General features: G+C 56.3%; 1 protein-coding gene across 3 annotated transcripts; it reads left to right on the top strand.

The window, feature by feature from the left end:
* The first annotated feature begins 2,118 nt into the window (after positions 1–2,118).
* C2cd4c (C2 calcium dependent domain containing 4C) lies at positions 2,119–5,567 on the top strand. Of its 3 annotated transcripts, none has more exons than XM_074054462.1 (3): positions 2,119–2,371; positions 2,724–4,029; positions 4,456–5,567. In XM_074054462.1, the coding sequence occupies exons 2-3, from the start codon at positions 2,765–2,767 to the stop codon at positions 4,502–4,504; spliced, it is 1,314 nt and encodes a 437-aa protein (XP_073910563.1). In that variant the 5' UTR covers positions 2,119–2,371; positions 2,724–2,764; the 3' UTR covers positions 4,505–5,567. The 3 variants fall into 3 exon arrangements, with proteins under 3 accessions (XP_073910563.1, XP_020018802.2, XP_073910564.1); XM_074054463.1 differs by having other exon boundaries at positions 2,133–2,226; XM_020163213.2 differs by lacking the exon at positions 4,456–5,567 and having other exon boundaries at positions 2,724–4,033.
* Positions 5,568–10,718: the final 5,151 nt, after the last annotated feature.

The raw sequence follows: 10,718 nt of genomic DNA, 5'->3' as shown, positions 1-10,718 counted from the left end.
ATGGAAGGGCTGGGCTCCCTCCCCCAGGGCAATGTTCACAGAGGTTGACAGGGCAGGTGTGGAGACCCATTTCCAGCTATGTTTTGCCTGGGCCTCTTTCCAAGCCCCCAGATGTGGTAGATGTGGAGCATAGGGGCAATTTTCTGGGCCAACACCACTCCAACTGAGGCCCTTGTTCCCTGCAGAACATCTGGGAAAGAATGGCTCCCAAAACTCACCTTGCAGGGACTCTGGGGACTCTCTTCACCTTGACGCTATGACATAGAGACTGATTCCTTAGGATCGCTGAGACTAAGGCACAGAGAGGTTTAGATTTTTGCCTGAAGTCACACAGTGGGAAGTATCGGTGCAGTATTCAAGCCCCAGATGAGCAGCTCAGGTAAAATCCAGAGGTGTTGGCACAGAGTGAGCTTAGCCCTCACCCCAGCTGGGAGAAGAGGCCCTGTTGTCCCCAGTACCAGGCACTGCCCCTTTTGGCCTTCCCATCCCCAACTGTGCAAAGGACAGAGGGCTTTGGCTCTCCTCCCTAGTCCTGGAGGCATCTGCTGCAGGACAGAGCGCTGTTCCTAGGGACGTTGCTCCTGTTGTGCAGTGTGTTTGCCCATTTGTCTGGCAATTTTTTGTGTTGTTTTGAGACAGGGTCTGGCTGTGTAGCTCAGACTGTCCTTGAACTCTGATCTTCCTGCCTCCCTGAGTGCTAGGATTATAGACATGAACTACCATGCTTGGCTTGTCTGGCAACTATTTACTGAAGAACCCAGTGCCAGGATCTGAAGATGCCAGGTCCAAGGCCTTGGGGACGTTGCAGGAACAAGACTTCTACCATCCTTCTTCCCAGCAACTCCAGGCCCAGCAGGTGCAGTGAACATCAGCCAAACAGTTGCTCTGTAGTGCTCTTCATGGTGGCTCCCAGCACAAAGTGGGCCTGCTCAATGTTTGCTGGATGAGCAAAGCTGAGCTGGACCTTTTGGGACAGTCTCTTCCTCCTGTACCTGTGTGGACAACAGATCTCCAACCTCTGGCTCTCAACCAGGTCATTCAACCTGGCTCTCAAGACGAGTGGAGAGGAGGGAGGAAGGGGACTTGAGTCCTGTACCCTCTCCTCAGCTGATGGACCAGAGGCCACTCATTCTAGCCCTGTCCCAGCTTGGGTCACAAAGCCACTTGGGGATATTCCTGGAACATGGGAGGTGTCTGTCTATCAATAACTCAATAAAGTGCCAGGTGTCCGGTGGGTACCAGTTGGGCCTGGTGATATAGTATCTTGCTGGCTCCTCACAAACTGAGACTGGACTGGGGAAGTGGTCACCTGGGTTCCAGAAGAGGAAAGTGAGGCAAGAGGGAGTCTGAGGGGTGAGGCAGCAGTGAAGGCTAGGCTGGCAGGTCATGTGAATAGCTGGCAAGAGAGGCCTGGCTCCTGGAGGGGCCTTCTGGTTCTAGAGCTGCCCTGGGCTTGAATCTGAGCCCTGACTTCAATGCCTTCAGTAGCTGGGTTGGTTGCTTCTTCCACTCCCTCCCTCCATTTCCCTGGTAGCATTTTGTCCTGGGAGCCATGGACACATGCCATTGCATCATTGACCTGTGGGCATCCCTTCCACAGGGGATCAGGAGGGCTGGGAGCCACGTCCTGCCTCAAGCTGTCTCCAGCGTCCAGGTTCATATCACATAGAGGTTCAGTTAACACTGGTCCATAAAAGACGCAGTCCCCTCCACTCTTGACTGAAGATGCCCATCACTTCTGGGTTGGCCCTTACTCCTGAGAGAAACCCCCACCCTCCTCTACAAGTAGGGGACAGCAATCAGACTATGGCTGGGGTGGGAACTAGAGATGGGGGAAGCTGTTGAGACACAGGCGGGGAGCCAGCTCGCTAATAATCCAGTGCGCTAGTATTGCTATTATTGGTTGGGACTGGCTGGGGAGGGACTGTAGCAGGTGCGGCCTGCGGTGCTCTTCAAATACAATCCAACAGGACTGGCCGGAAATGGTACAGAGCAGGCCGGGTGCTGGAGGCCCCACCCTGTGCCCAGCCGGGTGCTGGCCCGCCCCACCCCACCCCACCCAATGCTGGAGGCCCCGCCCAGCCGCGGGCTGCGGGGACGCGAGTGCGCGCGGGGCGGAGCGCGCGCCCGCACTCGGAGAAATACGGCACTGCCGCCGGCTCGAAGCTGCGCCCTGGTCTGTCGTCGAGCTCTGCGCGTCCTGGAGCCGCCGCGGCTGGCCGGCAGGTGAGCCCAGAGCTATTCCCTGGGCGCCACGACCCCAGGCCTCAGGCAAGTCAGGGGACGACGGCCAGCTCGCTGCGCCAGCGACCCCAGATCCGCTGCCCTCCTCCCCCACTCCGCTGCGCGCGGCATCCGGGAGAAGCCACAGGTGGGTGGCAGCTGGGGGCGGGGCCGGGACACCTGGGGCTACCCACACCCCGTGTCTTCTCTGGGGACTGAGCAAGGAACCCTTTAGAAAGCGCGCTGAGATCCTCAGGCTAGGCTGGGCGGGAGGGGGCTGCATTCTGGGAGCAACCCCGAGTCAGCAGCCCCCACCTTCTTCAGCTGGCGCTCAGAAGTTGAGCCCACCCCTCTGGGAAGAGGAACCCAATACCCCTGTTGAGGGCCTCAGAGATGGGGACACCCCCAGAGTGACCCTCCACCATCCCTACTGGCTAGGGCCCTGACAGGTAACCGCCCCCTGGATGGGGGCCTGCCCCTGACTCCTGCTTCTCTTCCAGGGCACTGCTGCCCCTTCCCTGGCCTCCTGCCTGCCGCCCCCATGAGAAAAACCAACATGTGGTTCTTGGAGCGGCTTCGGGGGTCTGGGGAGAATGGAGCTGGCCGGGGTCTGGGGGGCGAGGTCGGGGACAGGGCCTCCAAGGGGCCTCTGTATAGCAATGTGCTGACACCGGACAAGATCCCTGACTTCTTCATCCCCCCCAAGCTGCCTTCTGGCCCCACTGAGGCCGAGGGGCAGGCCGAGCTGGGCCCTTCCACATCGGAACAGAACCTGGCATCAGCTGCGCCCCGCCGAGCGCCCCGAAGCCCCCGGCTACCTGCCAAGCTGGCTGCTGAGAGCAGAAGCCTGCTGAAGGCAGCCACACGGCACGTCATCCAGATAGAGAGTGCTGAGGACTGGCCGGCTGAGGAAGCCACCAATGCTGACCCCCAGTCCCAAGGTGCCATGTCTTTGCCCTCTGTACCCAAGGCCCAGACATCCTATGGTTTTGCCACACTGGCTGAGAGCCCCCACACGCGGCGCAAGGAGTCCCTTTTCCACAGTGAGCACGGGGCCCTGGCCCAGGTGGGCTCCCCAGGTACTGGGCGTAGGCGGGCAGGTGCCAAGGCCAATGGTAGTGATGGGGGGTCCCGGGAGGCTGGGGGTGGCCTCATGAGCCCTGGGCGCTACTTTAGTGGTGGAGAGAGTGACACAGGGTCCTCCGCCGAATCCTCCCCATTCGGGTCCCCTCTGCTCTCACGTTCTGTGTCACTGCTCAAAGGCTTCGCCCAGGACAGCCAGGCCAAAGTGAGCCAGCTCAAGCACTCAGTGGGCCGACATGGCTCCCTGTCGGCTGATGACAGCACACCGGACACCAGCCCTGGAGTCCGGCGCCGACTGACCCGCCGGGCGACCCCAGAACCAGGCCCTGAGTCAGGCCAGGTGCCTCGTGGGGAGCACACGGTTCGGATGGGCCTGAGGGGCAGTGTACGGCTGCTGGCCGAGTATGAGGCGGCCCAGGCCCGTCTGCGGGTGCGCCTGCTGGCCGCCGAGGGTCTGTATGAGCGGCCCTGTGATGCGCGCAGTATTAACTGCTGCGTGGGGCTGTGCCTGGTGCCCGGCAAGCTACAGAAGCAGCGCAGCACCATCATCAAGAACAGCCGCCACCCTGTCTTCAATGAGGACTTCTTCTTTGACGGCCTGGGGCCGGCCAGTGTCCGGAAGCTGGCCCTCAGGATTAAGGTGGTCAACAAGGGCAGCAGCCTGAAGCGGGACACGCTGCTTGGAGAGAAGGAGTTGCCCCTCACCTCCCTGCTCCCCTTCCTGTAAGGCCAGATGAAGGGGGTAGGGGGAACCCAGTTTCCCCTCTATGTGGGGTGTGGAGGGCAAGTCAGCCACTGGGGGCCAGGTGGGGAGGTGGGCTTAACTCAGGCTGGGCTTGGCTCTGGGGCTTTCCTGGGTCACTGGAATGTTCTTTTCCATGAATTGATCTTTCTGGAGGAAGATGGGCTGCTGGGGCAGAGAAAGGGCCCTGTTGGCCCTGAATACTGCCTCACCCTTCCATGTGGCATGGTGGAGAGGTTCTCAGGGGCCCAGGGATCATGTCCGTGTCGCGAGTACTGGACTGGGCTCAACCTTTTCCTTAGCTGCATGGATGTTGTCTTCTCCCACATCCTTGCTGCCACCCTGCTCTGTCCAGATGCCCTCAGAGCCTCTTGGTGACACCACATTCTGCCTGTGACATCCCCCAGGCTGCAGGAGGTCCCCTTCCCCTGTTCGGCTGGTTCTGGGCAGCCCTGACTTCCAGAGCTCCCCATTGCCATTGCATCTGGAGCTGCACACCTGGCAGGTGGAGTGGGAAGAGCAAGCATAGCGTCAAGGTGGAGCAAGAAAGTCTTAGAAGAGAGGAACGTGTTGCTGAGGGAGGCGTTTCCTCCACGCCTTCTCCGTGGTCTGTTGCTTTTCAGCTGCAGGCCTGTCTAGCCACTCCTGCTGGCTGTCTGGAACCTCACTCGTTGCAGGGGCTTGTGTAGCTTCCTGCTTGTGTCCCCCTTCCCTACTCCTCAGAGCCACCCGTCTGCCTTCCTAGCCAGCACTCTTGGCCAGTGTAACCCCCGCTCCATGCTCCATGCTCCATGCTCCACACATGGTAAAAGGATTTGGTTGTGGTGGGTGGGTGGCATCACTGAGGGGCAGACCAGGGGTCCTGGTTATGGCTTCTTGTGCAGCTGGGAAGTGCATGGGTTCATCCTTGTGGTGATTACGTGGGTCCTTAACTTACTACTGTGGGCTTTCCATAAACTGTACAAGTCGAAGCATCCTGCAGGGTGCAGATGGACCAAGGCACTTCGATGGGACCCTGGATGCCCCTTCTTTGGCTGTCACCCCCTTTGCCAGCTTTGTCCCTCTTGACTTCAGATGCCCTAGTCCCACCAGGGAGGGGTGCAGGAGCTGACCCCAGGATTTGAGGGAGCCTGTGCCACTTGCTGAAGGTCTGCAAGACACAACTGTATTCCCTTGAGGTGCAGAATGAGGGGCACTTTGGAGCTGGGCCCCAATCCAGTGCCTGGTCCCTGTTTTCTCTGGAACCTGGGAAGCACTCAGGGCTTGGACTTGTGAGGCTGGGGGCAATGGCAGACAGGTCCTGCATGGAGTTGGCTACATGGACAGCCTCCCCTGTTCTCTGATTCTGATCTCTCTCATTCCCTGTTCTCCCTAGGGGTACCCATTTTGTATACGTACCCCTGCACTGTTTGATATCTTTGTGTTTGAAGTTGACTGTGGATAAATCTTTAGGATACCTCCCCCCCAAATGTGATTGTTTATAAATGCTGTTTTTAGTGCAATAAAGGTGTTTCAGGAATGTGGGGGTGGAGGTCAGCTTGCTTTGCTGTTTAGCAACAAGAGAGTTTTGCCTTGAATCTAGGGGAGGCGTGTGGGGAGCCTGGGACTGGGAAATCCTTTTTCACATGTTCAGATGCTGCTAGTCCTCTGCTGTCTGGGATGGAGGCAGGGCAGTAGGGAGACCCCAGCCCTGTTGTATGACAAATGGCTACCACTTATTCAGCAGATCTGGGTGCTGGGCACTGTCACAGCCCTCCCTTGGCTTTTTTCACAGCAGCCCACAGAACAGGGACCATCCATACCCTGGGAGGTGCAGGAAGCCCGGGACTTTGTCACAAACAGACCCTCCCAGCCAGAGCGGGAGTGGAGCCCCAGGAGAGAGCTGTCCCTGTCTTCTGCCCCTTTGGGGCCTTTCCCATTTGGGGACCCTCAGATGCCATCAGCTGCCAAAAAGGAGTAGCCCCCAATCAGACTGGAGCCAGCCCTGGTCTATCCTGTGGCATGACCAGGAGGTCCAGACCAGCATCGGGGCTCCTGATCTGTGGGCTTCGCTTCAGACTTAGGCAGGGATGGTGGGAATGTCCTTTTCTCTGCATCCCACCTCAGCCTGCTCCATCAGCTTGTGAGGATTTCTGTCTCTGACAACAGGGTCTCTTGGGTCCCCAAGAGTCCCCAGATCTCCTCTTTGTACAGGGCACCCAGAGGCACTGAATGTGGGGGGTGAGTAAGTGGAGAACCATGTCGGCAGAGTGCCAAGATGAGCACGGTGAAGGTCCTAGCTACTCGTCATCCCCTTGCGGGAATCTTGCCAGGGTGCATGGGTGAGATATGTCGCTAGGGTCGGCTGCAGTTCTGCTCCACCTGCCACAGTCCCTTTATGGATGGGGGGAGGAAAGGGAGGTACAGAGGTTGCAGGGTCAGAGAGGGGAGTGTTGGGCCATAGGACAGGATTGAGCAGGGCCTACCCTTCCTGACTGCATGGCTCCTCAGATTGAGGGGATCCACCAGCACCAACCTGAGTAGGTGTCTTCTGACACTTTCAGGATAGGCTGTGACCCAACTGTCCACCCAGGGCCCTGTCTCCCCTTGGACCCCTCAAAACAGGGCCCCATGTCTCTTCTGACCACTCAGGACAGGATCCTGTGTCCCTTCTGAACCCCTAGAATAGGACTCCATGTTGCTCTCTGACTCTTCAGGATAGCACCTTGTGTCTCCTCTGACCTCTCAAGACAGGACCCCGTGTCCCTCTCTAACTGCAAGCTGGGCTTTTTGCTCACTATCCCCTAGAGCTCAGACCATTAAGTCCCTCAAGAAGCCACCAGGAACTGTCTGGTAGGGTTGGGGTCCTGAGCAGCCCCTCACCTGCTGCCCACCTGCCATGCTGATGAGGCCCAGTGGGTCTTAGGATGTGTTGCCAGGGCAACCAAGCTTCTGTTCTTCCCACCAGTCGCTCATTCTTGGGCCACCTGTGTGTGTATGGGAGTGTTTGATTGCATCTGTGAACACATGTGTGCCAGGAAAGTGCACACTGTCACCCTGTGCCTGTGTGTGTGATGTATGTGTGTGTTTGTGTATTGTGCGTGCCAGTGTACAATGGAGAATGGGTAGCCACATGAGTGCCTTGTGGGCTCTGGGCCTGTGCCTGTGTGACCAGGTGTGTACTCACATGTGTGCCTATGTGCGTGCATTTCTATGTGCACCTATGCACTTGTGTGTCCATGTGTAACATGTGAATGCACCTAGGTGCCACTGTATGCTTGTGTCTGTGGTGCCCCCAGTTCTCAGATCACCTGAAGGCCACAATGCAATCCCTCCCCTCACCCCGTTTATATGAGCTCCTCACTTCTTTGTCTCTGACTGTGCCTTTGGGCCTGGCCCCAGAGCCCCTCCACAGACTGCCCCCCAAGCCATGTCTATACCCTGTGTGAGCCCAGCCTGTGTCCTGCTCTGCCTGGTGGTATTGATCCAAGCAGAATGACTCTTCTCTCTGCACTTCAGTGTCCATGGTGCCACTGAGTGCTTAGGGCCACATGATTTTGTGTGATGGCACTCTCCCCTCCCAGTCTGGCTACCATTTGATCCTTCCTGCCCTCAAAAGGCCATGGGCATCCAGGTCACCACAGACAGAAGGCTCCTAATTTGTTGCAAATCACAGATGATTCCTATCCTTCAGAGTAGAGCCTGTGAAAGGAATAGCAGAGCTAAGAGATGAGGTCACATCTAAGGTAGGCACTTGGATCCAGCCATACCTGAAGTCTATGACTGCATACCATTTCATTTAGAGGGCCAATAAAAATCCCTTCTTTGCTCAATCCAGTTGATTTCTTCCATTGGCAACCAAGAACACTGGGGCAGAGAGCCTCTCGATGGCCCTGCTCTGTGGGTGCCCCAGGCTAATGTGGGAAATGAGCAAGGATGAGAGGCAGCTTGCTGAGGCTGTAATCACCCACAGAGATGGGGAGGGCCTACTGAGGGAGTGAGCCTCCTGCCCCAGAACTGATTGAGAGGGCATTGTGGATGAGCAGAATTGAATGCAGAGGGAGGGAGAGGTCTTGGGGCAGCAGGGGGTTCTGGGGGTGAAGGAATGGGGTCCTGGGATCCTCCCATCCAAATCTGTGCCTCTTCCATTCCCCTGCTAACCCTGCTTTGAGACTTTCCATGGCTCCCTATGGTTCTACCTGCCTCTCACTAAGCCCACTCTCTCTGCTTGTTTAAGGTACATCCCATTCTGGGGCCTTGTCATCTTAACCCTGACACATCATGGGGTTGCCTAGAATGATGGGTTTCAGGTTTAGTTTTCCACTTGGCATGTGGCCTCAGGTAAGCTGTGGAGTGTCTCTGGATCCTGGGCTCTGGGTGTGATGAGTCCTGGAAGGCTCGGAGTTGATGGAGTTCATCCGCCAGCTTGTTCCACACTGCTGCACAAAACAGTCACGATAACTAATAGAATCACATTAAAGCGGTGATTACAGGTTCCTGTCAGACCAGCCTCCTGCATGGTGGGCTCTCTAGCCTGCACACCCCTCCTCCCTCCAGATGGAGGGGTCCCTGGTCTGCACCCCACCCCCCAGTTGCAGCCAGCTCAGCAGATAGGAAGAGAAAAACCTCAATGAAAGGGGAAGGGAGAGCCAGGGTCCCTGGTGGCTCATGCCTGTAATCCTAGCTACTTAGGAGGCTGAGATCAAGAGAATCTGGTTCAAGGAGAGCTTCAGCAAATAGTTCATGTCCAAAATAACCAAAGCAAAATGGACTGGAAGCATGGCTCAAGCAGTAGAGCGCCTACTTTACAAGTACAAAGTAGTGAGTTCAAACCCCAGTCCCACCAAAAAAAAAAAAAAATGGAAGTGGGAGCCTCCCTCTTGTGCAGGGGGCAAGCACTTGTGTCCTGGCTCCATGACTCCCTGAGCCTCAGTTTACCCTTGATGCAGTGCAGGGCCCATTTATTAAGCTCCCACAGGGTGGATGGGATAGTTCACAGAATCTTCACCTGATTCTACAGATCCTTGTTCACAGATGGGGAAATTGTGGTTCCGGGAGGCAGTGTCCTGCTGGAACCACACGCTGGCAGGTGGCAGGAACTGGACCTGGTTGCCCTTCCCAGGTGGGATTGGGTTCAGGCAATCAGACTGCCCATATGCAGTCTCCTCTTACTTGATTCCTGGCCCCTCCTCAGGTCACAAGGCCACCTGTGGTCCTCTAAGCCCTCCCCTGCCAGCCTGGCAAGTCAATCTTTCTCTGTGACTCCATTTCCTCTCCAACACCCAGCACCCTGTGTGCTGGTGCTGACAAGGCACACATGTGCCATCCCATCCTGGTCACTGGAAGAGTCCAGCTGGAGGGATGCAGGTAGGAGACCAGTCAGTCCTGTTGGTAAAGAATTCTATCTATCCAGAGGGAGGTCTGGGTTGTGCCAGGCTTCTGAGAGTTGGTCCCTGTCATGCCTGGCGGTTCTTTTGGTTAGGGTGGGAGTAGCCATGCCAGCAAGACACTGTGTGATCTGGGGAGGGCCTTGGATCAAAGGGTTATCAGTCAACTTGGACTGATCCCATCCCTGAGAATGACCTGTCCCCCTACTCCAGTGCCACAGTACTGAAGGGGAAGCACAGGGTCTAGGCATGCTGTGACATTTTTGCTGCTTTTTACCTTAACCCGAGCATGAAATGAGGGAAGGCATGTGAACTACCTAGCATGTCAGCTGCACACAGTGAGCATTCAATACTGGTTGGCAGTATACAGTAATTGCCAGAAGTATGCTGGCTGAGTCTCTCTCTCTCTCTCTCTCTCTCTCTCTCTCTCTCTCTCTCTCTCTCTCTCTCCCCAGCAGGCATCTGCCAGGCACTGTACCACTTGAGTCACACTCCTACACCTTTCTGCTTTAGTTATTTTCAGATAGTGTTTTGAGTTTTTGTCCAGGGCAGGCCTGGACCGCGATCCTACTACTTTCTCCCACACATAGCTGAGATGACAGGCATGTGCCACCACGTCCTTTTTGTTAAGATGGGGGTCTCACTTATTTTTTTTTGCCCATGCTGGCCTTGAACTTCAATCCTCCCAATCTTTGCCTCCTGAGTAGCTGGAATTACAGGAGTGCGTCACTGTGCCTGGCCCTTAGCTGGGCCTGTTTTATTTGGCTCTTGTTGAGCTTCCTGCTAGAGGTTGAGACCTCATAGCGACTACTGCTGTAGTTCTAAGAGTGTCACTGGGATGACGCCCTTATCCAGAGCTGACCATTCCCATCAAGAGGTGGACTCTAGTTCCTTCCCTAGCTACTCAGGTAGCTCCTAGCAACAGACTATGGCAGGCTGGCATGCACAACCCCCGAGACCCAGTCACAAAAGGGCGCTCTTTCTTTCTCTCCCTCACTCCATTTGCACTTGGAACCTACTATCATGCTTTGCACAGGCGGCAGGTACCTTAGCTTCAGTCTTGCAGTTCCAGTTGAGACACCCAGGCTTGGTGGGCAGGGATGGCCATCCCTATGTGCCTAATGACCAGCTAAATCCTCTCGCACAGGACATGGCTTTCCTTGCCCTGAAGGTCAAGACTTGGAAACTTCCTGAAGTAAGAGGTAGCAGGACAGAAGGGACAAGTGTGTAATGACCCAGGTGGGCAGGTTGACTCGTGTGGATTTTATTCTGGGGTGGCAGGCTTTAATAATGTTTTAGAAGGA

Source organism: Castor canadensis, chromosome 14 (genome assembly GCF_047511655.1).
Source record: "Castor canadensis chromosome 14, mCasCan1.hap1v2, whole genome shotgun sequence".
Taxonomy (NCBI): Eukaryota; Metazoa; Chordata; class Mammalia; order Rodentia; family Castoridae; genus Castor; species Castor canadensis.
Note: the sequence above shows the minus strand (reverse complement) of the source record. Positions and strands in the feature narration are given on the sequence as shown.

What these genes read in the sequence shown, in the direction of transcription:
- C2cd4c (XM_074054462.1), top strand. Translation starts at nt 2,765, where the DNA reads ATGAGAAAAACCAACATGTGGTTCTTGGAGCGGCTTCGGGGGTCTGGG. An exon ending in ACCTCCCTGCTCCCCTTCCT is followed by an intron (nt 4,030 to 4,455) that starts GTAAGGCCAGAT and finishes GACATCCCCCAG; the next exon opens with GCTGCAGGAGGTCCCCTTCC.